The following is a 27,796-nucleotide window of genomic DNA, read 5'->3' on the forward strand; positions in this document are numbered from 1 at the left end:
GAATGGCAGAATAACGCGCATCTGATCAGCTCCACAGTCTGTAAAACCAAGCTTATTTCACCTTTTATACCTGGCTAGGACCTACCTAGAGAATGTGTTGTCAAATATCAGCGTGTAGATTCCAGGGTTTCTGACTTTCACTTGTCCTCTGATAGTTTCCTTATGAGAGTTGCAGCGAGTCATTGGGATAAGAACCTGGAATTCAATACAAATGAAAATGAAGTTTGCTATTTGCCCTATAAATCGACACTTTCTTTCAGAAAACCTTGATTTCAGCCACCTTGAAACTCCCACAGTGCATGTATGCCTGCAAAACTAATTAACTGACTAGCATTAAAAACTCACCCAAACTAAAATCTCACAGTGAGACATTTGTTTTCCTGATTATATCTTTACAGCATTAACCTATGGCGATTCATCTCTGCTTCAGAGATAAAATCAAATCCTGAACTTTTAAATGTCAAGCTAAGAAACTTCAGTAACTTCAGAAAGTGGTACATTAAATTCATATATCCAAGAGCAAGATTTGGCTAAATATATCTTTTAATATATGCTTTTATGCTCTCTGTGTTATAAAATAAGCTTTCTCAGCAAATCTTAATTGTTTATCTGAGCTTACAGCACAAGTGTGTGTATCTGTGGTTCTGTGTGTGTCTTGCTGTAAAACCCTAGCACAGCTGTCAGAAGAGCAGCTGACATAGATCAAGGATGACCCTATAAAACACAAAGTTTTACCAAATAAATTTATCAAAACAAAAGCAGCATTCACACTCCATTCATCTTTCAGATTAAGAAAAAGAGATATTTTACATAGAGTTAGTAACTGTGCAGTGAATTAACACAAGCTATATAAATGTCTTATTCCCCTAGGAAATCACAGCCACAGAGTTCACCCTACTATGGTGGATTAAACCAACAGCTGCACTGTCTTCAGTAAAACTTTGCAATTAGTTGAGTAAAATAGATTCACTTAAGCCATAATCCTCATGAAATATGGACAGCACATATAAAACCAGGTACCCTGGGCACTGGCAAAGAGATTTTGCACACCATCAAAGCACTTAAGTATATGCTTCATTGTAAGAAATGTAGGTAACCCAAACAATGTTTCTGTTTCCCTGTGGCTTCTGCTCAAGAGCCTGGCAAAATCAGCTTTAAAGAGTTTACAAATTAAGTGAAATTGAGGAAAAAAAAGAATTTTGCAGACTTGGACTTCTATTTTTGCTTAATAATAGTAGGTGAATTTCAGATGCAACCAAAAGGAACTAGAGGGTTTTTCAACTCAACTTTTGCAGGCAACATTAAATAACTAAAGATGTAGCTTTGCCTTTAGCAGAACTGCAGCTTAACTGGAGAAACAAATCCTTATGCAATAGCAACTGGCATTCTGGTGAAGACCTCCTAGCAATACTTGTCAATTGCTGTAGGTTGGGTGAGTGTAGAACACTACAACCTCTAAGGTAGTAAGGAGACAAAGGCCTTACTTTGCACTGATCCAGCGGTGTGTCTTCAGATTCTTGGTAGACAACGCTGAAGGATATGCTTTTGGGGTCTGATGAGAAGATCCAGCTAATTGTTAGGCCCATCTCTGTAACAGTGATGGGAATGATACTGTAGGTGCTGGATTTGATGAACAGCTCTCTGTTGCTTTCTCCAAAATTCATGATCTCTTCTACTGTAAGGGGTAATTTGATCCTGTGAGGGAGAAAAATATGATTACTTGAAGAGTCCAATCCACTTACTCAGATAGAACCACTAATCATTGTTTTTTATTTTCCATCTATTTCCAGTTGACCCCACAGCATATTTGGGACAGGTCCACAAGATGCATGAAAATTCAGCCTTAGATGAAAGCAAAAACTACAAAAAAGCTGACTGATACTAAGAACCTTCACTACTCTGCCAAATGTGGATTTTGTTCACTTTTATTTCATTTCAACTAAAGAAAACCAGTGCTGGAATAAAGCTTTTTAGACTTACTACAATAAGAAAGGAGTGCTGCTCTCCGTTGTTCTTTTTAAACAAACAGTAAGTTTCCTGGTTTATTCACCTTCCTAGGTGAAGATAAAAATTCGCACAGGAAACAGGAGGGATCAGGAGTGCAGAGGGGACAGGTGGATGGAACGTGAACAGCAGCTCCGTTCCGAAGCACTTAACGCTACATCTGGCTCTGTTTTACCCAACCAAGCTGCAAAAAAAATGACTCAAAATACTTCCAGTTAAAAAGGAAGTTCTTAGTTCTATGCTGAGTCCTACAGCATTATATGAGCTGACTTCATTCTGGTATCTATTTAAGACTGCAAACAGTGAGGTCCTAAAGCAGGAGAACACTAGTTACTTTCTTCAGGGGAAACCTGTAATTTCTAAGAGCTGTGAATCTCACCTACACTACCCTAACTAAAACTAATATAATCCGTCACTCTTTAGGCCAAATAAATTGTTTGCAAGTCAATGAGATCAGAGTAAACCACAGGCCTGTGGTGTCTCAGGTGACCTTTAATTTTAATAAACTAAATATAATTCTTGGTTTTGCCTTACAGCTCAGCTATGGTTTTAGTTATTACTTCATTTACCTGGATCTCTGAACAGCAGCAACAAGGTTGAAACATGGACTAATTTATCTCCTTGCAGTATAAAGTTTAAAACCTTCCCCATAACTAAGGCAAAATTTCAAAGCTAGGCTTAAGGGGGCAGTGAGCAAAGGTGAATTTCTCTAAGTCACGTGCATTTCCATACATTGGATTCCTTTCTTGGCTGTGCAAGTGACATGCTCTATCACTACTGCATATACCTCTGACTTTCAGAGCAGGACACATACAGGGAATTGTGCACACACATTACACACAGAGCCTGAGGTGAGGCTTAGGTGAACATTTTATGCTGTGGCATGTATCAACCAGAGCAGGCAAGACACACTAGGAAACCATCAAAAAATAACAGATACATGCTCCAAAAGGCCACCAATTCCCTCATTTTGGCAAAAGTCCAACTGGAGCTGCATTCCCTGACCTGTCCTTGCAGTTTCTTTCAGAGACTGCTAGAACTGCACAGCCCTCGACCTCCTTCCTGTTGACAGCAACTCCTGCAATAAAAATAGGAAATGTTTTCTCGTGTGATGTGGACCTACATCTTTCCTTCTTGTTCCCCAGTTGCACTGAAGTTTCCTAGGACTGAAGAGAGAGGACCTGGCTCATTGCTGCTGCTCTGTATGGTTGAGTTACACCCTCTCATCCTCCTCAGACCAAATTCTACTCTGGGATACAAGTGATCAACTCTTCCAGGAGCCTGCAAGGCTTGTGCTCACATAGCTGATATCTGAGCTCAGCCCTTATGCTTTCACCTATAGCAATGAAACTGTTGTGCTTACATGATTTCTCCTGACTTCAACAAGCATATCTCAGCATCTTGAGCAACTTGCCACTCTTCAGATTCATCAAAGGTTGAAGAATTACATGTGCTGTTTCTAGAACAAAGGAAAGAAGGAAAATAATGATTCTCTGAGTAGTATGTGGTTGAATACCATCTGCATGCTGATGCCTTCCTAAAATAGAAATGTTTTGATAGTCCTGATACCAAATTCTAGGATTCTTATGTGGCATATTCTAGTGACAAAACTGGGCAAAACCGCAGCCCTGTTCTGCTCACCACTGTGCACAAATGTAAAACTGTTCCTATCCTGGTTTCATGAGCTAAGAAGAATACATATATATACATCCAGAACATCTTTTCTGCAATCATAACATAAATTCCTTATTGAGATGATGCCATGTTTTAAAGATTCTCTGGCAGGTGGGAACTTGACTGAGGGCAGACACAAGCAAAACAGTCTGCACTTGTCCTTTAAACAAAGCTTGAAAAAGGATAAGACATCTCCCTGGATTTAATCTGTGAGGTGTTTTACAGACATATTATCCAGTTCCTTACTCTGACACATGTACACAAACATCTTCTATTGCTGTACAATTTGCTACTCTGTGTCTTCTTTTCATACACAAAATACTGCATGATTCGAACACAAATACACTAAAGACACTGTTACAAGATGACAAAGCACTATGTTTCCTCCGCACCATGATGTGTTCCAGCAAGCAGTGAAGCCAAGGGAAGAACCTGCTATCCACTCCTTCCCTCAAAAAAGGTGTATGCTCTGGGTGAACACTGGAGTAGCACCAGGTATGAATCACAGGGCTGGACACAGAGAGAAGGATGAGTCTGAGAGTCAAGAAACAAACACTGATAGTTTCCAAGTAAGTTAGAGCTTCTCTAACTGATTCTCGTTTTGCTTCTCTGCATTCCAGCAGTTTGAGACAATTAAGTTGTCATTCCCAGAAAAAATGCCAAGGGCTCTTATTTACAGGGAACCAGCTGGTTGGTTCCTTCCAAAACCAGGGGAATCTAATAAAATGTAATACCATATGTGCTTTTGAATCATCAAGTGCAATAATGACCCAAGAGGGCAAAATTGCCACACTTGCTGTAGACCAGTTCTCAAAACCAATGCCCAGTTTAGCACTTTCTTTTAAATCCAGTGGGACATTGCTCTACAAGCAGCACTGCTGAGCAGAAGAGCAGGGGAAAATATCTCCTTCAGGGGGTCATGAGCAGCATCTGAATATACTGTGTCAACACATGCAATCACATGTCCGTTTAGTGCAGTGACACCATTGGTTGAAAAGAGGAAGAATTTACTGTTATGACTGCAAATTAAACTGCACCCACTGTCTATACATTTCCTGAACTGTTATCTACAGAATTCGTGTTTCGATATTCCTGTTTTTCCTATTCTTGCAGCCTCTTGGATAATTCTTGACTTCTTCAGAGTCACACCACTACTGTCAATACCCTAAAGAGACAGCTGGGATGTGCATGGGAGACTCAAAACTGTAATTAAGTGCCAAAACCTGAGCTGTAAGCAGACACTAGAAATGTAGGAGTGAAGTACTTACTACATGTTGGTCCATAAAGGTTAGTACAGTATCTATGCAAATACTTACTGATACAAATAATTTCATAGTTAGCTATCTTTATACAACTAGATAAGAAAACTGATTCTGAAAAAAGCCCCAAAACAACAAACTAGGAAATTAAACCATAGCTTGTAAAACTACACATATATTTTTCTTGCACAGTGGGAACAGCAACAGGCTTCATGCTGTGATCCACGTAAGTCTCCCATCCCACCAGGTTAGCTACACAGCTTTAATTTCACAGCCTTGAATTCATGCAGAGCAAAAGAACCACACAACTACAGGCTTTCTAGAAGTGTCAAACTCCATTATTTACTACACAATGCCATTAGAGTTCTTGATTTAATCCATTGATTTCACCTTTCATTTGGAACCCTGAAATGTAGATTAAATCCCAGGACCAATATATGTTCCATGTTCTCCTCTAACACATGATTTTCCTTACTCCTGCTGCTGCAACCCAGTACATGGTTAGGTGGTTAGCTTGATACTTGGCTGTTCCAGCCAATACATTCACCACACATCTAAGACTAAGGGAATGCTAGGTCTCCTACTTTGTGTATTAAACCAAAGTGCCTTATAATCACAAAGAAAATCCTCCTTCTCTTTATGATGACTCACTGAGTCTAACAGCCTAAACTAAGGTCTGGTAGCCTATAATATAAGAAACAGTCTCATGATTTAACTGAAGCATTTTTCCCCGACAGGAGAATTTATTCTTGCATGACCTATTTGCCCTTTGTGTCAGCACTAAGAATGCTCCTGCAGCTTGACAGGTCCCCAGATTATGAATATGAACCCTCTGGTGTATCTGTTTAAACAGCCAGTATTGTTTCCCTTCTTTATCTTTTTAAAAATGAGACGAAGTGGGGCTGAAAGCAGGAGGAACTGAAGCATGGAAAGGACACTACAGCAAGAAGAGAAGAGCTCGGATTCAGCAAAGCCTCAAGACAGATTGCTGGAAGCTGATAGAGCATTTTGAAGAATTATTACTTCATGCTTGTCCTGTTCTCATGCACTTCCTCAGGCACCTGCTGTTGGTCACTGTTTCTAAGGTGGATGGTCTGTTCCAGCGTGCTTGTTGTTATACATGGAAAGCATTTCTTAAAAATGGTACTAAATATACTGTGGCCAACATCATAAACGGCTTGTGGAGTTAAAAGTAAGAAATCACTTTTAGAATTAAAACCTGAAAAAAGCTGGTTCAACTCTGGACTCAGCAATTTTCTGTTTTCATAAACACCCGAGCTCTGACAGCTGTAGCTACGTGTCTGAGGTGTCGGCTTCATGCGGCCGAGCAGTGAAATCCCAGAACCCATCTGCCTGTCAGCAGTGCAATGATTTCTGGAGAGAACTTCTGTCATCCAGGTGAGAGTCTTACCGAATTGTGTGAAAGCCAGAAACCTGAAACGGAGACTGGAGGCTGTACAGAGCCCCTAACAGCTGCTTAGCCCAGCAAACACATCTGAAAATGCAAAGAAACAATCAAAGGCATTATGCTGAAGTGCACCAATGATTCCCTGGGCCTGCTGTTATCTAGCAGGTCAGACCCACCCCAGGCACCCTAACTTAGTTATTAGCCTTCTTCTCCAACCCAGCAAAGAGCAGTAAAGAAAGTAAAGAAAGAAAGAGGACAGTAAAGGATCAGAAGAAAAGATGCCACAGACAGCCCTTGACATGGGCAAGAAAAGAGGCATGGTTTGGGATGGAGCAAGGGGGATACAGAGCTCACTGATTTTTAACAGGGTGCAAGACAGTGTCTTGCATGAAGGTGTATGGGTGGGAAAGGGATGGACGTGTTAAGGGCAAACCCTGACATACGTTGGGATGGGAAAGCATTACACAGACAACTGATGAAAAAAAAACCCAGATGGACATGAAAATCCACCACTATGTGCTAGGGGTGGATCTGCATACTGGTACATAGGAAATCCCAGCTGTTTAAAAAAAAATATATGACTGATGTAGCTAGGCTACATCCTGTATGAAACAAAGAAAAAATGCAACAAACAATACAAAAGGACTCTGTGGCCTTAAAACTGGTCACACTCTTATCTGCAAGACAAGAGGCAATACAGAGAAAGCGAGCTAGGGAAACAATCATGACAAAGGAATATTTCTGTGCTCCAGGGGACAACGTGCAAAATCTTTGTGATTTTTTTTTCTGTTGTGATAGGGAAGAGGAATTTTCTCTTCACACAGTTCTTTAGAGGCTATTAAGGGAAACTGAGGCAGAATTATAGGAGAGGCACAGCACAAGCAGTTTCTGGCCTGAGTGTACACCAGTATCCACCAGGAGCCCCTGGTCCTTCCAGCAGAGCTGCTGCCCAGTCCTCCCTGCCCAGCCTGTACCTCCACAGAGGCTGCTCCATCCCAGAGCCTGCAGGTTCCCTGCAGCCAGGGTGGTTTCTGTACCCAAGGTCCTTCACAGCTTTACAATCAAATATTCTTCAGACTGACCCATCCAGGAGTAACAGTACTCTCTCAGCCCACTCCCTATAGGTGATGAATTCACACAATCCATATGTTACCACACAGCTTAGCCACTGCTGTGTCACCCTCATACCTTATTCTGCATCTGAAAATAACTGATAAAAGCAGGTGGTTGTCACAACCTATTGCTCCCCTGTTTGACAGGAACAGTTTGTGAATATTTAGCACCTTACTCCCAGCTTGTTTCTTAAAGGCAGAGAAATTGCTATTACATGCAATGAAGCACAAGGGAGAACTCCATTTTCAAAGAGCATTGCACAGCCTTACATATCTTATGTCAGTTGTCTTCTTTCAATAAATGATGCTGCAGAAATAAGTCAGATTTGGTGCTGGTTTTTTTCATACACATTTGCAGGTACCAAACTCAAGTAGTCAGAGAGAAAAGCTCACTGCTCTACAAGTCAGAGTCCCAGAAGCACTCCAGCTACGGCACTACAGGCTGCTGCAGAGATTTGCCTGCATGGGCTCGTTCCTCTGAATAGTGTTTCCCTCTCTTGCAGAATGCAGGGACACTCGAACTGCTGTACATTAGAACTCACCAGGTGAGGCGTTTCAGCCAATCTTAAAGATTCAGAGGTGAGTTCTGCTAATCTTATGCTGAGTAATATCTTGTAGTAGGATTAATCTCACGGAAACATGGGGTTTGTAGCTTGAGAGAGGGCATTTAGTTTTTGGGCTAAATCTTAAAAAAGCCAATAAACCTATCTCATAAAAGACTTAATTTACCAGGTAAGCAGTTTGCAAAGATTATTAGTCTTAGAGCTGTTACTTTTATGTGCTGGCAACAGCCCTGACTGCAGGGCTGTTGAGTTAAGCCTCTCCTTAACTTGGAAAGCTGACACTGCAAAACCGCATCAACTCTTGAGAGGGAGTGTGAGGGAAGGGGCTGACAGAATCGCTCACTCCTCCCTCTGCAAGTAATACAAATGTAGTACATTAATGAAAATCCTCCGTGTTTCCAGTAAGTGACTTGAGAGGAGGAGGAAGTCATCTGATGATGTGACTGACATCTACAGAACAAGATGAGGCTTAACTGAACCACAAGTTCTAAGGTACTCATTGAGACTCAAACCCTGCCTTTTGGGACAGGTCCAACCCAAGCCAAACAACTCTGATGCTCAGTCTGCAACCTGAGTCTAAATGCCAAATTTGGCAAAACAAATTCTATTTCTCTCATGGGTTTTCCCAGAAACTCTCAGTCTGAGCACTAAACCACTGATGTATTCGAAAGCTTAATCCTTATACTGTTTTCAGAAGTCTCTGTAATTGTCTTTTGAGTATGCTTTTGAGTCCCCATCAGTATAAATCTGGTAACAGATGATGTATTCAAATCCACCAGCTGTTGTGTTTGGGTCTTGACTGTCAAGACAATCCTCTTCAGCAAATAAATAGATTTGCTTTTGTCTGTCATGGATGCTTTACTACAACTCTTATCTGTTAGTACTTAGGATTTTGTCTGTCTCCTGGATGCATTAGGATTTAATTATTTGCTGAGTAAAAAAATCTCAATATGCCTCCTTCCAGGCTGCCTTTAAAAAGAAGGCAAGATGGCAACTACAGATACTGCTAACTTTTATTATAATTTCTCCATCACTGATCCCTATGAAAACAGAAATGAGAATTTTCATATTTATAGGAGTCTTCCTTGCCATGTATGTATTTTGTTGTTTTCATCCTTGGCATAGCAGGAAATGCACTGGTCTTTGGCATACTAGTTTTCCACATGAAACTGAAGATGCTGACAGAAACTGACAGTACTTTTGCTGAACGTGGCTATAGCTGACCGGGCTTTTCTTTGGATGCTGCCACTCTGGGCATTTTCAGCTGCTCAGGAGTGGACTTCAGGCATCGTGGCATGTCATATTATATGGGGCTTGTATACACTTCAATGTTAACTCTGATGTCTATCACCTTTGACCAGCTTATTGCTGTTACTTTTGCCACCAAACCACACGTGTCAAACCATACAAATGGCATGGGGCAAATTAATCTCTGTCTTGATTTGGGTGATCCACAAGTATTTGCTGCACCACACTTTTTGGGAGGTGTTAATTTTGATAAGGCAATATGTCAGGAAGAATACCCAAACCCCATAGCAAGAACTGGTTCTTGAAGTGATCCAAGTGACCCTTGTTTATTTTATTCCTACACTAGCCATGATCATCTGCTACTCACTAATTATTAGAACCTTACTGTGTGCTAGAAGTCTCCAAAAGAACAAACTTATAAAAATACTTTCTGTAGTTGTCCTATTTATTCTTACCCAAATACCCTATACTTTCTTCAGATTGATAAAGATCATAGACTGGAGCTTTAAATTGAACAGCAGCTTTGAAAAGGCAATTATCGTAACAAAAGCTCTTGCTTATTTTTATGGCTGTCTTAACCCTCTATTTCTTCATGGAAATGAAAATCAGGAAGTATTAACACAAAATTATTAAAAAATCAAGATGTGCCAAATGGCAAGTTACAGTAGCAAACAACTGAAGAGGAAGACTCAAACTTTTACTGCTCCATATAGTGCAGATGCCACAAGCATGTACCCACTGCCTAGAAAACCTGCAACTATTTTACAGCTTCTTTTTTCCTGTTTGTTTTGTTTGTAAGTACTGATATAGGGAGCCTGAGTGAAAGAGGAAATACAATACCATTAGTAAAAAACACTGATCAGCTTTAGACTAATCTATTTTCATCATGATACTTCATTGCTTCCTGTTTTTCCAGTCCAAGCTGGTAAGTGAGTGCCGAAGTCTTCAAAAAGTATAAAAACAATGAGATAAAACTCCACTTTTCATGACATAAAGGTAATTTGAATTTCCTGACTCCCAAACCTCTGGTCTCCTGGTTTTCTATGAATGGTGTTTGTTAAGGAAAGCTTTCATGAGTTTTGTTTCAAATATATTACGTATTTTAGTTCAGCCCATTCATTCAATGAGAATTCCTGGATTAAAAACATATATATTTCAATCTTCATGCTGGCTTTCATGTGTGATTGTGGTGTTTTGGGTGTTTTGGGCTTTTATTCCATCTGGGCCAAGGTCTCTACAAACAATCCTTTAGCATTCATCTAAAATTTCTGTAATAAAGTAGCATTTTCATCTGCCTTTCATCTACTATCAGGTTCACAGTCTGAATATTCCATACACATCTTGGTATCTTATATCTGGTAACAGAGCTCATGTTGCCAGATTACCAGGCCCCTTGTAAACACAAGGGATGTCATACCACACGTTAGCTCCAACACTGAGCAGTGTTTCTGCAGATGAGAACTCTCACACCACCATTCCCCACACATTCTTTGCATCATGACATCTTTCCAGTCTGTTTTTCCTGGCACCTTGGTTCCCTTGTCATGAAACTGTGGATTCTTTACTTATTTTTCAACCTTGTTCCACCAGTTCTCCCTTTCCACCTCTGGTCTTTTCACTTCCCAGTTGGAAGCAAAAAGGTGTGCAGGACAGAAAAGTATGCAGAAGCTCTTGCAGAAAGTAGTAGAACAGGTGTGGAGACTGGAATAGGGAAAAGAAAGAAGGGATGTTGCAGAGGAGCAAAGGGAGGACTTTATGCAGCTGTGGGCTGCTTGCAATAAAGCCAGGGTTGAGTCTGGCCCAAAGGGTCAAAGTCTGTTGCATTAAACCTTTGAAATACCAGTTTTAACTGCTTCAAACCATTCTTGCAAAAACCACACTCTCTGGGATCTTCCTTTACTCCCCATTTATACTTAGGCCTTCCTATCAGAGCACTGCAGCTCAGAGGAACCTGACCCTTTTTGGCAGCATTGTGCCCATGTTACCGTTTTTCCCCTTAGAAAACAGCTGCTTAGGCAATCCTTTCTTTACTACACAATCTCTTGTTTCTTCCACAGTGAAGTATCCTTAAAAACAAAGCTAGGAAGGAATGTGCTGTGATTTCATGTGTAAAGATCCTATTTCAACACACAACTGCAATGCAGGCTTTGCCAGCATGGGGTGGCAAGAGGTGCTCATGTCCCCACTCCTTCCTGGCTGGTTCTGCACTGGGCAGCGAATGCTTTGGACCATGTTCACTTCCCCCTTCTGGCCACACTGCACCCTGCCCAGCCACGTGAGTTGCAATTAGGTCAGCAAAGAGTGTTATGAGTCATTAAATAAAAAAAAAAAAAATCTAAACCAAAGAACAACTGTGCAGAGAGGCTGAGATGTTCTTTCTACCACTACCAAGGTGTGAATAAACTTTGTTCCTGTACCAGGGCAGTGGCAAGTTTGGGGGCTTTTTTCACTCTTCTGCTGTCTATGATCTTGATTTTGCTGCTGCAACATTTATTGCAGGCATGTTATGCCTACAATACATAAAAATGGAAAGAGTGCACTGCTTTATCCTGGGGCCCTTTGTTTTCGAACACAATCTGTAAATGTGAATGCTTTAGAAATAAAAGTTCAAAAATACAACACTTCAAAAGAAAACCCATGAGCCTTAAAGTAGTAGAACATACCACAACTGCACAATTAATCTCAGCTTCTCACATTTAAGATTTTGATCAGGTTGCTCCAAACACACATAAGAGACCTGAAAGTATAAAGCAACTGCTGCTTAATCCTAACCTTTAGGAAGGAGCTACTTCAAGGTCAGCCAGCGTTGTATTAGTACATCATCTCTCTTACCTTGCCACACACCTGTGCAGTTCATGACCAAGGTGAGTTTTAATTGATTCGCAACTGACCTGTACCAATAAAGACAGTCTCTCAAAACCTGCTGTTCTGAAATAGTTTTGTTGTAATTGTTTCATGTCACTTCAAGGAAAGAACAACAGTGGAAGGGCTAAGTGAAGAGACCAAGTGAAAAATAGAGTACAAGTACAGTAGGCACCAAAGGGGGACAAATGGAAACAGGAATGTCCTTTAAGAAAACTCACTGCTTTGAGAACCAACTTGCATTTTCAGTCCAGCAAGGACTCACACCTAGAATAGGTATGGTCAGTGTGAAAATCTCTGCCATCAGCCAGAGTAAGGTCATAAGAAACTAGGTCAACAGAGCATGTCAATCGCAGATCTTCTACTTGGACAGCAAGCCTCCTTTCTCTTCCCTCTCTTGGCTGCAAATCTCCCTCATTTTTAGAGTTCCACCAGCTGGTGCAAATCTCTGGCAAAACCAAAATAGCCTGGATTATTTTCAGCAGATCTCAATAAAGAAGTTTAGCCTGAAAACTTACTTATTTGTATGTCTTCCTCAGACATGCATCTAGCAACCACAATCTTGGATCCTTTGTGTGTTCCCCAGACACAGTATCAAAGCAAATTCTACTCCAAATATTCAATTTCATGCAAAGAGAGCATTATTGGAATGCCACTAGAGACTATGTGAAGTTTCCACATAGAAATCAGGCCACATTTAGCTGGACACTTTAGAAAGGAAAAGAATAAAGATGATAGGTCTACATGAAGTTCCAGGTGCTCAGTCCAGTACAGCCAAGAAATCTGCAGCAATGAAACAGTAGCTCAGAAAGTCACTGAACTGCAGATCTTTGAAATGTGGGAGAAAACAGAGTGGAAAATTTTTAGTATCTCTCATGGGCTGCTGTCAGAGATAGGACAGAGGGTCAGCAGAACCTTTGCTCGTACTCAATACAGTGGCTTTGGCACATTTACTTACAAACAGCCAAAGTATCTCATTTGAGTACACGTGTACTCCTCCCCACAGAAACAAGTGAGAAAACTTGTGTGCTGTCGCAATCAGCACTGTGCCCTGATATTTTTCTTCAATATGCACCACAGGCACCACACCATCATCTGGCTCACGTATCAATTTCTAGATCTTTCCCATAACACAAACCCACAATCAACACCAGATGCTCAAGTCATCTGCAAAGCAAGAAGGCCATTCTCCTCTCCAGTGCTCAGGCTAGTGAGATCTTCCAAGCATTACTGGTGTCATGGGAAAGGGCAGATGTTGTTTGTGTTCTCTACAAAGAATGTCTCAAGTTCAAAGCAAACCACAGTAGGACTCTCCCACCTGCCCACAAAACTGATAACAAAAAGCAACAGAGGATAAAGCACTATTTCCTGGCTCTCCTGCCTACAATCTGACAACAAGGGAAGATATACAACCTTTAAAAGTTTACATGGTGTAAGTAAGTTGTTCCATGGGTGCTCTTCAAGAATAGTATTCCCTTGTTAGTGGCAATCTTTCCTTCCTGCCTGAATACTTTGTCAGACAAGATGAATTTACACCAATCACAAATTTAAACAAATGGTGACCCACACTTATTTCTCTTCTCCTGGTTGCTTTCTGCAGAGTTAACTCACCTGTAATATACCTGTTGCAGACAGCATGAATTAAAAGAAGTTGTACACTTCACTTTTTTCTCATTAAAAAACCAAACAAAAATTCCCCACCACAAATTGTCCCTTTGCAAAACAAAGGCAATACTAAATTCACAAGGGCACTGCGAAGCTCAGTTCATTCATGTCTGCCCAGCACATCATAAGCAGGAATATACTGCCAGTGTTAACAGTATACAAAGTAGGCAGAATACATATAACGTATTTACCAAGAAACAAATATGTAGAATTTTGACAAGTTTTTTTACAGTCTGTACTGTCTGTCTTCAACCCAAACTGCAAGTCATTGTGGTTTTTACTGGAAATGGGTCTGCTGAGTGCAAAAGAGTCTAGGTCTGCTGTCTCAGCAGCAGACTATTTACTCTGTGACTATTTTCAGTTTAGCATTTAGATTTATCATGTCTATTTTTCTGCTTGGAATCAAACCAAGTACATAATTTAGGTGAAATTGCTCTTTTTGTTTTTTCTTCTTAAAAAACGATATATTTCACGGAACAGAATTTTTGTAAAATATTTGAAAATATCTGAACAATAGTAAAACAATATTTTGCCTAAAAATGGACACACATTTAACTATAATACTACAATGTAATTTGCAAACCAAGTATTTGGATATTCAGATGGCCTTAAATCCTTTTCATTGGTAATTTATGTAGAAATAGATGTAAAAAAATTACTGAAATTTGCACTCACTCTCATTTTCTTAAGAAAGAAAAGAACAAACTTGTGCCAAATGTAGCTACACAGTTATTCTTTTTCTTTTCTGTAAGCTGTCATCTCTACGGTAGTAAGGAATTCTACAGACACAGAGAGCCTGAATGCTGCCTTTAAGGGTGACAGCTTGCCTGATGACAGCACAGAGCTGGGACTACACCCCTGTGCTGTGGTGAAGCAGGTGGAGGGAGAGGATTAGCAGTTTAGATTTACTAGATTGAATACTGGCTGTGCAAATAGACCAAAATTATCGTGTGTTGGTCTACTGAACATGTGGCCTGGCAACAGAGGTGTCTTCACTTTACACAGAGGTTGACTACTCTCATTGAATGGGGAAAAAAAAGAACATTCTAAAGCAAATCCCAAAGAGTCCCCTCTTTGAGAAGCAGTTTACTCACAGATCTGTCACGCTTTGATCCAGAGAGTCTCTTTCTATCTGACTTTCATTGTGGAGAGAGTCTGATTCCTGTACTTGGCACAGCTCCTCATCAGTGATTATATCAAATGCTGCATCATCTGGTGGTTTAGAGGCTTCACTTGCAACTGTGCCAAAAAAACCATGAGAAGAAACATAAACACTATTAGCTGGTTTTCTGGAAAACAAACAAGAAGAACCCTTAAGGGGGAAGCCTGGGCCATTCTTCTACCTTTACAGAAGTTTTAGGTAACTATTAGAACTAATGGAAAACCTTGGGCTGACTGACACTCATTTAATATACATGAACATTTCTCTCAATACCAATCAAATTCAAAGACAGGATCAGTCCCACCCTGAAAACACTCTATGGTCTCCTGCAGATCCTTGGAGGAGGAGGTGACCATGTGGTTTCTTGGAGACTGTCAAAGAACCCTACTTATTTTTCCACAGCATGCAAACAGTAAACTAACCAAAAGCCCTCTCAGATGGTGACACAGGAGATTCCAATGAAGCTGGTGATCCTTCCTGATTGGCACTGGATCCAGAGTCATCTGTACTGTCGACAATGACTCTAGGCTTATTAAAGCAAGCTCTGCAGCAACGCTCCTTTTTTCCACCATGTTTTGTCACCATGTAGTTGTTGCAGCAGTAGTAGCAGAAAATGCGGCCACACATTCTAGAAATGATTCAAAACCAAAGGTGTTAGAAAAATACCATACACAGCTGGAACATATCTATGTGACAGACCTTGGGGCTCTTTCATAATGGACTTGTTTTCTGCAAAAGCATGAAAGCTACACCCATTTGCAGAACTCAGACTGTGCTCCTTTCTGAAGTGAAGCAAGTCTTCTTGACAAGCATAGGACAGAAATTCACATTCACATTTTGCTACCTTAATAAACAGGGAAAACAGAAAAAATAAAAATACAAAAAACCCACATTTAAAGACAAAAAACAATCAAGTGCCCACAAATATGCAAAACAAATAAATAATATCTATATTAAGTACAAAGTAAGGAAATGTACTTAATAATATTACACAGGCCGAATCTCATAGACAGGTAAAACAAAACTTGATTTGATTTTAAGAACACATCTATATGTCTCTGCTTTGTAATGACCCCTCTCCCATTCAGACAGGAAAGAAAAAACAGTATTGGACACATACATTTACATTCATTCCTCCTGCCCTCTCCACTCTGAAGTCTCTCAGTATTAAGCCTGTCAACTACTTTTTAATGAGCATGTTGAGATTTTCATGAAGAAAAGTACCCAGTAAGGATGACTGCTACTCATGAAATTTTAATGGTTTTGTTTTTCATAATAATTTAAATCATTACTGGGTGAAGACATGAGCAGCCTTCAGAGACCTTAGCAGGAATGAGTAATTTGGAAGTTGTTACCCAAAATGACTTCACCATTCACTAATCCTTATAGAATGTTGTTTACATTCACATGAAATGGAAACAGTTTCAGTGCTTCCTTCTTTCCTTACATGACAAATCAGGTCATGAGGATAAGGAACAGTAAAGAGTCAAACCAAACATACCACTAGGACTCTGAAATGTATCCATTTCAATACATTTTTAAGAAATCTAGATCAGATAACTAATACTAACTGTAGGGGAAATAATTTAATATCCACTTTTAAAAAGAAGATTATTCTGCAATAGTTAATTATCTCTGAACATACCTAGTGTAAGTAAACAAATTCATAATTGCACAGCACATTGAAATTCGTTCTGGAATACTTCCATCACAGTAGCAAAGCCATCCTGGTGAATATTGTTTAGAGCATGCACAGACCAGTGCACCGTCCTTCAAAGAAACACACTATACAGGGTGTGTTTATCTTTGTTTCCAGAAATGAGAAACTAACAGACAAGTCAGAGTTGCATCCAGATCTTTGCCTTAATACATGTCAAGGGATCCTTCCAATAATGTCTTATCCCCTTGTAAGCTCATGTGTCCTTTCAGCCTCCACAATGTCATGTATTAACGATTTTCATCACTGAACTGTGAACATTAAGAAATATTTCCTCCATGTAGACAACCATACTGAGTTTTACTTTTGAACAGTGCAATACAGTTCAGCAACTGACCTGCAGTGGTGTCGGCGCACCATCCATGAGAACTCTCTCTGGCAGTCCAGACAGTGATTAACTTCTGTGTCCCCCTGCCACCTCTGCTCTGCACTAAGCTTCTGCTGGAACTCCAGAGCATCGGATTTTTGCCACAAAGCATCCTTATCTCTGCAATGACACAGTTAAAAGAAAGAAAAACACATAGAAGTTGTCAATGCTGGTTTTCTGTTAACCAACCTCAACTGGAATGCTGGTGAAAGCTTCATAATAAAAATTCCTTTGCTCCAAACTTCTGAGGAGCTTTCAGAAATAAAGATAGATCAAAAAAACCTACTGAAGCTTCTGCAAAGACAGGGAGAAAAACACATGTCATGCAGAGAACTACATTTTTTTTAAAACAGACAGCATAATAAGGAGATACTATTGAGTGTTATATTTTTTGACTATATTATGGAAATGCAAAATTTCAACCACTAATGAACTTGGCCATTACTTGTATCTTCAATTCAGGAATACAAGCCTGGATGACCTAAGCAGTATCCCTGAACATCCTAAGCAAGAATTTCTGCTGCTGTTTATTATGATGCCAACCTGATAAGCTCTATCAAACGTTCTTCAAGGAACTGCTTTGTTCTTGTCAGGTCATCTAGTTCAGCAAATAACTTCTGGTCACTGCTATCTTTGTCTGCTGCCACCTTGCTGAGCTTCTCAGTGTAATCCAGGATCTTCTCTTTTGCTTCATCAGCTTCTTTTTGGATCCTGATTAAATACAAAGGCAATTATGAATCATTTTTAGCTCATGTGCATTCAAGTCTTCCCTGTGGGAGGAAGGGCTCTTCCATCCTGATAAACAGGTAGTTTCAGTGAAATTTTTCTCAATGTGCATAGTTTTTAGAACTAGGCAGAATCTCCCCAGTTTTCTGCATCACTGAAAATGCACATAGATCCATTATCTAGTGAACACAGCCAGGAACCAGCAATTTCTTGGATGCCCTGCTTATAGTAAAGCTTATGATAACTACCAACTAGGAACAATACAGATCTTATCAGCACAAAAATATAAAAATACATAGGCGTTGGTTAACCTGTTAGACTCTGTGTGAGCCCATGCCTCATGAAGATCTCTTTCTGACTGCCAGATTACCCACACCACACAGGCCCACATTAGAGACTTCGAAAGCATAGCCTGAGTTAGATAATTAAAGCTGATAAGAAACCTGACAAATACATGCAGGATGTGGTCCCATTCAGAAAATTCCCCGAAACTCCATGAAGAGGAGAGAAAAACCGAACTGTCCAAAAGCATAAATTTTCCATTCCTTACAAAAAAACCCCCCAATATTGTTTTAATTTTGTGCTTAACCTGTAAGGTAAAAGGAGGTTATAAAAATGTCTTTTATGAATTTGTATCAGCTAAATTAACAATACAGTAAAAACTAAACCATGCACTCATGTGTGCTGGATAATTTCCTTGTTTCTCATCTGAAGTGTCCATCTGATATTCCCTGTCAGTGCCCATGCACGATTTGTTCTGTATAAAACCCCATGGCATATGGTACTTCATAAACCGTGGCAATTTTCAATATGTTTTGATTATTGTTCCCCTGCTTGGCCTACAATTAACAGCTTATGGAAAGAACCCAAACTCTCACCTTTCCAAGAGCTCTCTAAGAGACGTCACCTCCTCTTCCTTCTGCAGCCGAGCAGATTCTGATTCCGACAGCTGCTCTCTTGCTTCATCCAGCTTTCTACACAAACTCGTGTTTGCAGCCTAGGAAAATAAATTACTGTATTTCTTTACATATAAAAACAAGACTTTACCACACACAGGACAATTACCAAGACAGCTAACAATGTTTTAAAAGAATCAGTTACAGCCAAATGACCAATTAAGATATTATTGTATAAGCAGGCAGTAATTAGTTGTGTACTAGTGACTGATTACTTCTGTCACACTGAATAAGGGATACACTCTAAAGTAAGACAGTATTAAGCCTGTAATTCTTGTTAATCCATGTCAGTTGAGCTTTTGCCTCCTTATCAAGAAAAATCTCTCTAAAATAATGGCAAGAGAATATACCCTGAAAGCTTTTTCACCACCTAAAAGCTTCAAAAGAGAAAAATTAAATAGGAGGGAAATATTGTTTATTAAAACCCATATGGAATATGAAGGACACCTGAAAACAACTCAACTTCTTTCACAGCTAGACTCTCCAGAGAAGTCTGCCAAACTTGGAGTCCTCAGGGAACATACCTAACTACCTCTAAAGGTATGGATTTCTCCTAGGCCACATCCAGTAATCTTAACTTTTTTCTTTCCGGATTCCTTAGAACTCAGTATGACCCTTCTAACTCAACTGTTTGACAAATTTATTGCAAAAATTCTATTTTTTTGTGGCTGGGTTATTTCTCAGCCACATTAATTCTCTGATTCAGTGCCCTTTGCAGCCTGCAAACAGATGGATCTACACATGTGGCTGTGTGGGCATGCAGAGCCTAAGAAAGACACATCTTAAACCTATACCCCCATTTAAGAAGAGAACACATAAGCAGGTCTTACATAAAACCTGACCAGCTTTCAAGGCAGGGCAAATCCTAAGTGACATTGTGCTTTTCATAATCTCTGTTTCAGTGGCTGTCAGCTGCCCAGTATTTTTTCTGCAGCAACTGTATTTATACAAAGGCATTCTCAGATTCTCAGCCAGTCATTAGAAATGCTGCTTGCCTTCCCAGTGGTAACACTAATGCCTGCTGACACAAACACCTCTGGTTTTAAATCAGATCAAGCACCTACTTGTAACTCTGTAATCTCTTCCTCCGCAGCATGCTGTTGTTGCTTCTGTTCCTCAAGTTGCTCTCTTACTTTCCCACACTCCTCACTGACAGCCTGGCAGAGAGATTGAGCCAGTAGTTAGTAATCCTCCAGCGGCCACCCCCTCACCTACAAAATTCCCAGCTGTGAGTTATGAGTGCTCTTACTGCCATGCATGGGATAAATGCAGCACCACTGGCTCATGAAAGACAGCTAAAAAGACACTCAACTCCTGGAATCAAGCAAACTCCCTTTATGGTGGCACATTAACTGTGTTTCACTGTTACTTTGCATAGGCTATTGCAATTCTCAGCAAAAAGAAGGTCAAACTCATGCAGTGGCATAAGCCTCTGATCAACCAGCAATCTTAGACATTTTATCAGAATGGCAAAGCAAACACAATGAAATCTTCAGGCTTTAGGTGTGCTGTTTTATGTACATAGGGCTGACTCATGCTTTTTTGGAAGCAAAACTTTGATCTTCTCAGCTGCTGCCTTGAGCAGCTGAAAGCAAAAATACATGCGGGAGTTAAATGCTTTTGCATTCTGGTCTCAGTTTAAGTTTCCTTTCATCAAAATCAGTTTTTAGGAAAAGCAGTGTTACAGGTGTGACAGACAGGTCTTGCAATGCTCCTATCAAAAAAGAAAACAACCACAGCTGTAACCAGAGGGACAGCAGATGCCACCTTCAGTGCCAACATAAGAAATCATCACCCTCATGAGCACTGACTTGCTTTTCCGTATCACATGGCCTTTCCATTACACGTGTCCATAGAACTCTGAGGAGTTATTTTACCTCAGAGAGGCCCAGGTCATGAGCATAGAGACATTTTCAGATTCTCAGGCTTAGGCTAGTTGCATGTTAGTCTCAGAGCCTGACCCACACAAACCTTAGGATTTCATGCAGTAACTGCTGCAGCAGATGGTAAAGCAGCTCCCTCAGCTATAATAATTACATTAATTTACCTTGAATTTTGTCTGATAATTTAGAATCTCTGTGCTCATTTGAAATTTTATTGCAGACAGCTCTTCTTGGCTGGTCTCTTGGAAACTCTTAGCCTGTTTCTGTACTGTCTCCAGCTGCAATTGCAGACTTGGAACAGCTGCAGCACACATTTGAGCCTCCTCTAATTTCTCTTGCAGGTGCTTGTTCTCCTCTCTGAGATTAGAGATGTCAAGCTTCAGCTTTTCCTGTTGCTCTGTTGCCTGTTCTTCCAGTTCTTTGAACCTTTCTGTGGCCTGGGCCAACTGCTCTTCTGCATCCACCTTTTCAGAGGTCAAGGCACAAATCTGAATACCAAGTTCAGCCATATCAGTGTTGGTCCTGTGGAGGAGATCTTTATTTTCTTCATTTTCCACTCTAGCATTTTCCAAGTACCGCTTAACCTTAGACAGCTCTTCCTTTAAGTTCATTAAATTACTTTCCAGCTCAGCTTTTTGATGGGCTGTTTTCTCCTGCTCTTTTTTCAGCTTTTCTTCCCTTTCTTTACATTGCATCAGTTCTTGCACATGGTTTCTGTTGAGAGACTCACTCTGCTCTTTCAGCTGCTGGACAAGCGTCTTCTGCTCACTCAAGAGAGTCTCAGTGACTGCCAGCTCACCTCTCATCCTCTCTCTCTCATCAGTGGCCTGCTGAAGCTTGACTCGTAGGTCGAGGACTTCTGCCTGCAGCCTGGACACTTCACCTCGGTTGACCTCCAACTGCTCTTCAGTCATGGTCAGTCTGAAGGCCAGCTCTTTGGCCTCCTTCTCCAGGGACGCTGCCTGCTGTAGTTGCTGTTTTTCCACTGATTCCTTTTCTGATGTGAGAGATTCTATAAGTTTTGTCTGATGAAGGCATGTCTTTTCAACACTGAGCTTTTCTATCTCAAGAGTCTCTGCTTTCTTCCTGTATCTTTCAGCTTCTGCTCTTAGCTGCTCACATTGGCTCTCCATGCCCTGCAGTTCTACTTCCTTCTCTGTGAGCTGTGATTGGAGACACTCTTTGCTTTCCTTCAAGGTGTCCAAGCTTTTTTCCATTTGTAAACTATGCTGTTTGGCACTCTTCAGCTGTGCTTCAAATGAGGCATAAGACTCCTTGGAGGTCTCTTCTCTTTGCTTTAGTTCTTCATATTCTGAGCGCAGAGCCTCCAGTCTCTCCTCTAAAATTTGGCTTTGCCTCCTGGCATTTTGCAAGTCTTCATCCAGCTGTTTGTTCTCACCCCGGAGCTTCTTCTCTTTTTCATCAACTGACACCAGGGCATCATCTATTTCACTCTGAAGTTGTTTCTCAGAGGCTCTCAACCTGGCTACATCGGCTTCTAGGGAAGCTTTAGAAGCTTCCAGATTTTTCAGTTTCTCTTCCATCTTCTTCTTAGACTGCTGCAAATTCTCATTCTCTGTTTTCAGTTTCCTGTTCTCCTCATCCAATTCACTCACTGCAGAGTTTTGCTGCTCCATGTGCTCCTCCAGCTCCTTGACTTTCTGCCCGAGATGCTCCTTCTCAGACATGAGTTTCCGGTTTTGCTCCTGAAGGCTACACACAGTCTGACTCACCTTTGTTAAGCGACCCTCCTGTAGTTCAAGTTGCTCTGCTTGCGACTGGGCTTCCTGCTTCAGTGCTCCTTCCCTCCTACCATACTCCTCCTCAAGTTTCTCTTTTTCCTTCCTGGCTTCCTCAAGATTTTTTTCCAGTGAACCCACCTGAGCCAGCGACCCCATTACCTGGGTCTGGAGCTCAGCCATCTCCTTTCCTTTCAGAGTCAGGGCCTTCTGAAGTGCATCCTTTTCCTTTGCCATGGTCTCCAGGCTCTCAATCAGCTTTTCACTCTCTTCTTTGGAGTTAGCAGTGAGGCTACTGTATCTTGATTCCAGTTCCTTCTGTGCCTGTTCTTTCAGCAGCAGCTCCTCCCTTGCTGCTTTCAGCTGAGATGTATGTTCATCATTGAGTCTTTGCATATCTGCTTTTTCCTTTTCTATCTCCTGAAGCTTCTCTAACAGTGCCCGTATTTGTAGGGCAGAGTCGTACTGGGCTATGGCTTGCTGTCCCTTTTCGTCCAAGGCAGCATCAACTTTTGCAAGGAGGTTGAGGTTCTTCTGTTCTGTGGAACTCAGCTTGGCTTTGAGCTCATCAATGCAAAGATCCTTCACAGCAATCAAAGCCCTAGAGGTCTCCAGCTCTTGATTTGAAACCTGCAATTCTGAGGCACAACCTTCCTTGCTGGTCAACAGCTGCTCCACCTTTGTTGAGTGCCCCTTCTGCTGCTCCACTGCATTCAGTTCCAGTGACTGTAGGCACTTCTGCAGGTCATGGACAGTGCTCTGAGTGGAGTGTGAGACCCCACACTGCTTCTGTAACTCTGTGATTATCTTTGTCAGCCGAGAGTTCTCCTCACTGTAGTTATTGCTCTTCTCCTTTTCTACCTGTACTTGTTGTTTTTGAAGGCTGACAGCTGCCTGGAGCTCCTGGTTTTCAACTTCTAGCTGGTGAATACGATCTTGAAGTTCCCTCTGCCTCAGCTCAGCCTGGTCAAGTTCTAAACGCATCTCTTCATAGCCCTCAAGGTGTTCAACATTTAGTGAGTTATTTACGTCAGGGCTGGAAGGAAACTCTTGTGCCTAAATGAACAGAAGGGGAAAAGAAGAAAGTTTAAGTAGTATTAAACATGCACTTAAATGGTGTGCCAAAATAAGAGCAATTCAGGGTCTTAATGTACAGTGACATTGTGTGCTGCCTTCATAGCACTACAAGATATCAACTTCTAGTAAACGGGGCTTGTTTTCCCAAAAGATAAATGAAAACATACCTATCTGCTGGTAGTACATACCTATCTTCTGAACATATTTTTTTTCTTTTACAAGATTTCCATGTTAAGTTGAAGCAGCTGAGAGACAATTCCCTTTACTTTTAATTAAGTATGCTTTTAGCAGTTTAGCATTTCAAGACTTATAACCATCATAAAACTACAAAGTTCTCTGGAGCTATGCCAACCAGAGACCTACCATGACATATAAACATTTATTTGCAATTTGCTTACCTGCAAATAATTGCTCACTAAACTGCTCATGCTGGAACTGCGACTGGGAGGCTTCCATAAATATGCTGAAGATCCAAGCGAGGACAGAGTCCTCCTGTGGATCACACAGAGAAACAATATATAAGGTAAGTCTAAGCACACATATCTGTGTCTTTCTACTTGTATATGTAAGATTTATCTAGTGGTAATTACCACATAAAAAAGGACATAACTGCACCTGCTGCCTTGCCCAATAACCACTGAAATTGATGAAATTGATGAAAAATAATATAGGGCTATCCAAGGTATCTATAAAAGGTGATGGGGCTGGTAGCTGTCAGTTCCCACATCCTCAAGAACCAATGCAGCCTTGCTCTAAGGAATTGTATTGCTGTGTGGTGGCTCCTCAACCAGATGGTGGCAGGAAAGGGCCCTAGAAAACTCCCATCGATACAAATGGACCTGGACCAGATCTGGTAGGTTTTGTTATACCCCACTTTTAGGTGGGATCACCATTGCTGCAAGTGAAGCACACTGCTTGGCTGTGCAGCCTCAGCTCTTGAAACAGAGGAAGCTAAGAAGATTTCTTCTTGTGCCTCTATAGATGAGAATAGCTTGGGATTTGGGCCTAAACTGCAATTACTGTAAGTGCTGTATTACAGAGCACCATCTCTGATCACTGGTACTCAGTAAACTGAAGGAGAAACAGGCCAATTTGGTCATGGACTAATTACATGGAAAAAGTTTATACCTGCTCAAACACAAGTATTCCTACCTTCAAAAGCAGAAGTTTTTACAGATTCTTCAGCAAGCAGGTGTTTTATGTCCTTGTTAACACAAAATCACAACGTGGCTCCATCTTACCTGGCAAATGCCGGCCAAGCAGCATCTAAATCATAGCCTCTTGATGCCAAGTCAAACTGAACATCAGTGAGCTCATACAGTTGACCCACAATGTCAGAACTCATTTTGGAATTCAGAAATGGACTTCTTGCATAGTACCAGTCACTTAAAAATAAACAAATTAAAAAGAAGTACTCATTCATAAGCAAAAGAGAAGTAGATGTTTCTCGTACAAAAAACCCCACATCATTATTCACTCCACCTCAGAAAAATGATGATACAGTATTCTAAACACAAATTACAACGAACAGACCCACCGAACAATATCCTATCCCTTCAATGTAAATGAAATTAAACACCTTTATTTAATTCCACATAAATATCTTTATAGGAGTACCTGCACAAAATATTTTTTCCTGTAGTGCTTGGGCAAATCCCTGACAATACAAAATATGTGCTATGCACTGGGTAATCACACAGTAAATACCTAAATCACACATTTAAAACATCAAAAATGAGGAACAGAAAGCAGCATCCAGAGTTAAATATATTGTGAAAATAGCTGGCTTTTTCTTAAAGCCCTAGCAGCATCCCTCCAACCAAATACAAACTATACTTGGAGTTTCTTGGCCAAGGGCAAGTTGTTCCTCTGTGTGACCATCCAGAGATATATGCAAATGCTTTCTGGGGCTTTGTGCAACACATCCAAATTAATCCTCTCTCATGATGAATAGCCCATCAAACCCAGGATCTTCAATACTTATAAATACAACACCTTTGAAACCGACGTACAGAAGCACCAGTGCAACCCACTCCACACATATTTAGCTGTAATAACTTTCAATCTTTACCAGCCCAAGATAGGTATGAACCAGTGACCCAGGACAAAAGGTCTATGATCCTTCATATCCTATTACCAGCTCTCTAAGCCAAACATTTGGAAGTGTTTCAATTTCTTTCAATAGCTACTAGGTGATGTTGCTTGATCACACTGAGAAAACACCTATTAGTTTAAAAAGCACTTTGCTATTCACCTGGTCACTTTGGTGTTCATAAAACATTGCTGCAAGGTGTCTGCTAGCCTTTGGTGAACCAGGGAGTAACGAAGAAATGCTCTTCCTTTTCCAAGAGAGGTTCGTAGCTGGAGGGGAGAAACCACAAGAAAAGTCTAAATATCATTTGTAATAATGGAGAGACATGGCCAGAAAAGCCCACACAGCAACACAAAAATATAATAAGCCACTGTAAAGGAAAAAGTTTTAATGGAAACCAGTAAGAACCTTTTCCTAAGTCTGTCATTGGGTGTAATCTTTTTAGAACGATGGATTTGTTTCTACAGCTGACTGTTGTCCACTTTATAATTATATAAAAGGCATCACAGGACCAATGAATCATCTAATATATTGAGTCCAGACTATGCTAAGGACACTTGACAACATAAGGCAAATCTCAATGTGCCCAGCAAAGGCAGAAGTGACTGCTTAAGTTACTTAAGATGCATATGGCCACAGCTGGACAGATTTAGTCATAGAACAAAGATGTACACATATAAAAATATACATCCCCATGGACACAGTAACCCCAGACAACGCAAAAAGCCTTTCTTAATACTTAGCTGTTAAGTTGATTAAAATCTAATTCTTTCTTCAGACCAAGAGCAGCTGCATGACCAAAATTTAATGGATCTTTTTATGAAGACAGCTGTTAAATCAACATAAGGGGGATCACAAAGCTCAGCACTGAATTTTGTTATAGCTATTGACTTGGGGAACTGATGTTTTATTTTTACATCTGAACCATTTTCTGTCCTGCAAAATAGTGAAGCACTGAATAGTTCTGTTTTATTTCTTCTTTCTATCAAAGTCAATAATCAATTTAGGAACGGGAAAGGAGCATGATGAAAGAATTTCTCACCAAACTGCTCATCCAACCAACAAAACAAATACATTTATGATGTAAAATAGATGCCAAGACAAAAACAGAGAGGCTGAGGCACAAGTTAGTAGGTTACTGTAACTTTACTTGGAAAGTTAGTGTGAAACAAGGCTCAAAGGCCACACAAGCTTTCTCTCTGGCTGATCAGTATTCCACTGTGGTGAAATGAGAGCAATACCCACAGCTTCCTTGTTTTTGCTGTTACTGGGCTTCTACTCTGAAGTAACACAGGTTCTTCATTTAGCTCAGTAACCCACTACATACAAAAATGCTCCTTATAAATATAACCTGAATGAAACGTGAAGCAAAGAAAGCAACACTTTTTACTGATTTTTGGTTTGAATTCTATAGCATACAAAGTGCAAAATACCATGGTCCCTAAACACTAAGTATACCACAAACAGCAAATTTAATTTACCAACTGGTTTTTGCCCTCATTCACCCTGCAGACATCTGAATATTTCTTCAGGGAGATGCTATTCCTACTCTATGCACAGAAGCTTACAAGTGTCTTTTCCTAAGTAGGCATATTTAGTGAATATCTTAAGAACTGTAAAAAAAATCCCAAACCCTGGAAGCCACAGAATTAATCCTATCCTTACTCCCATTGTTTTTTCAATTTAAATTGCAATGCCTTCTTCAAGCAATATGAAGAGACCAGAACAAATGTACATAATGAGAAGTAGAGGAAAATATTTACATATATGCAGTTACAAGTAGCTGAAGACTATTTGACTAGGAAGCAAAAGCATGCCACGTCCTGGAGCCCTGCTAGAAATCAGGGAGGCAGAGTGTCTGGTATTGACAGTGTTTCCATGTTGACAGCAAACACTGTAGCTAAGGTGCAGTGTATGGCTGTAAAGATTTGGAAGTACGTGTATTTAGTGTAATCACCTTTTGAAGGGGAAAGAGGAATGACCAGAACTCACTGCTCACCTACTGCCCTCAAGAACAAGGCCCTCTGCTTAATTAGCAGATAAGAGTTTCCAGGGCATTATTATTTGCTTCCTTGCTCCACCTCTCTAGCACACCGTGCACCCTAACATTAGAAGCACTGCAGGCAGAAGAGGCATTATGCTGTCTAATGTTTGACCATCCTTAAAATTAACTATTACTCTTTCCTTTTTGTTCACCTCCACCTTTGAAGGTCAACTAGTATTGTTCAGTGAGCAAATAGAGGACATTTGGAAACCTTTATGTTCTATCCAGCCAGGTTCAA

General features: G+C 40.5%; 1 protein-coding gene across 7 annotated transcripts in view; it reads right to left on the reverse strand.

Annotated features, from left to right (window-relative positions):
- Window positions 1-27,796, reverse strand: part of FYCO1 (FYVE and coiled-coil domain autophagy adaptor 1) — a 45,767-nt gene that overhangs the window by 4,160 nt on the left and 13,811 nt on the right. For 5 of the 7 annotated variants that reach the window (XM_042043128.1, XM_042043123.1, XM_042043124.1 and 2 more), the window contains 14 exons: window positions 25,677-25,783; window positions 24,664-24,807; window positions 23,821-23,914; window positions 20,771-23,401; window positions 19,788-19,880; window positions 18,646-18,764; window positions 17,585-17,752; window positions 17,012-17,161; window positions 15,380-15,585; window positions 14,890-15,034; window positions 6,349-6,432; window positions 3,368-3,463; window positions 1,485-1,695; window positions 86-195 (listed from right to left, as the gene is read on the reverse strand). In XM_042043128.1, coding sequence (XP_041899062.1) covers window positions 86-195; window positions 1,485-1,695; window positions 3,368-3,463; window positions 6,349-6,432; window positions 14,890-15,034; window positions 15,380-15,585; window positions 17,012-17,161; window positions 17,585-17,752; window positions 18,646-18,764; window positions 19,788-19,880; window positions 20,771-23,401; window positions 23,821-23,914; window positions 24,664-24,807; window positions 25,677-25,783 — 4,358 coding nt within the window. The remainder of the gene's footprint in view (window positions 1-85; window positions 196-1,484; window positions 1,696-3,367; window positions 3,464-6,348; window positions 6,433-14,889; window positions 15,035-15,379; window positions 15,586-17,011; window positions 17,162-17,584; window positions 17,753-18,645; window positions 18,765-19,787; window positions 19,881-20,770; window positions 23,402-23,820; window positions 23,915-24,663; window positions 24,808-25,676; window positions 25,784-27,796) is intronic. The other 2 variants (XM_042043127.1, XM_042043129.1) reach the window with 2 other exon arrangements.

This window comes from Corvus kubaryi, unplaced genomic scaffold (genome assembly GCF_017639235.1).
Source record: "Corvus kubaryi isolate FWS band 111438036 unplaced genomic scaffold, C.kubaryi_AGA036_p1.0 37398, whole genome shotgun sequence".
Taxonomy (NCBI): domain Eukaryota; kingdom Metazoa; phylum Chordata; class Aves; order Passeriformes; family Corvidae; genus Corvus; species Corvus kubaryi.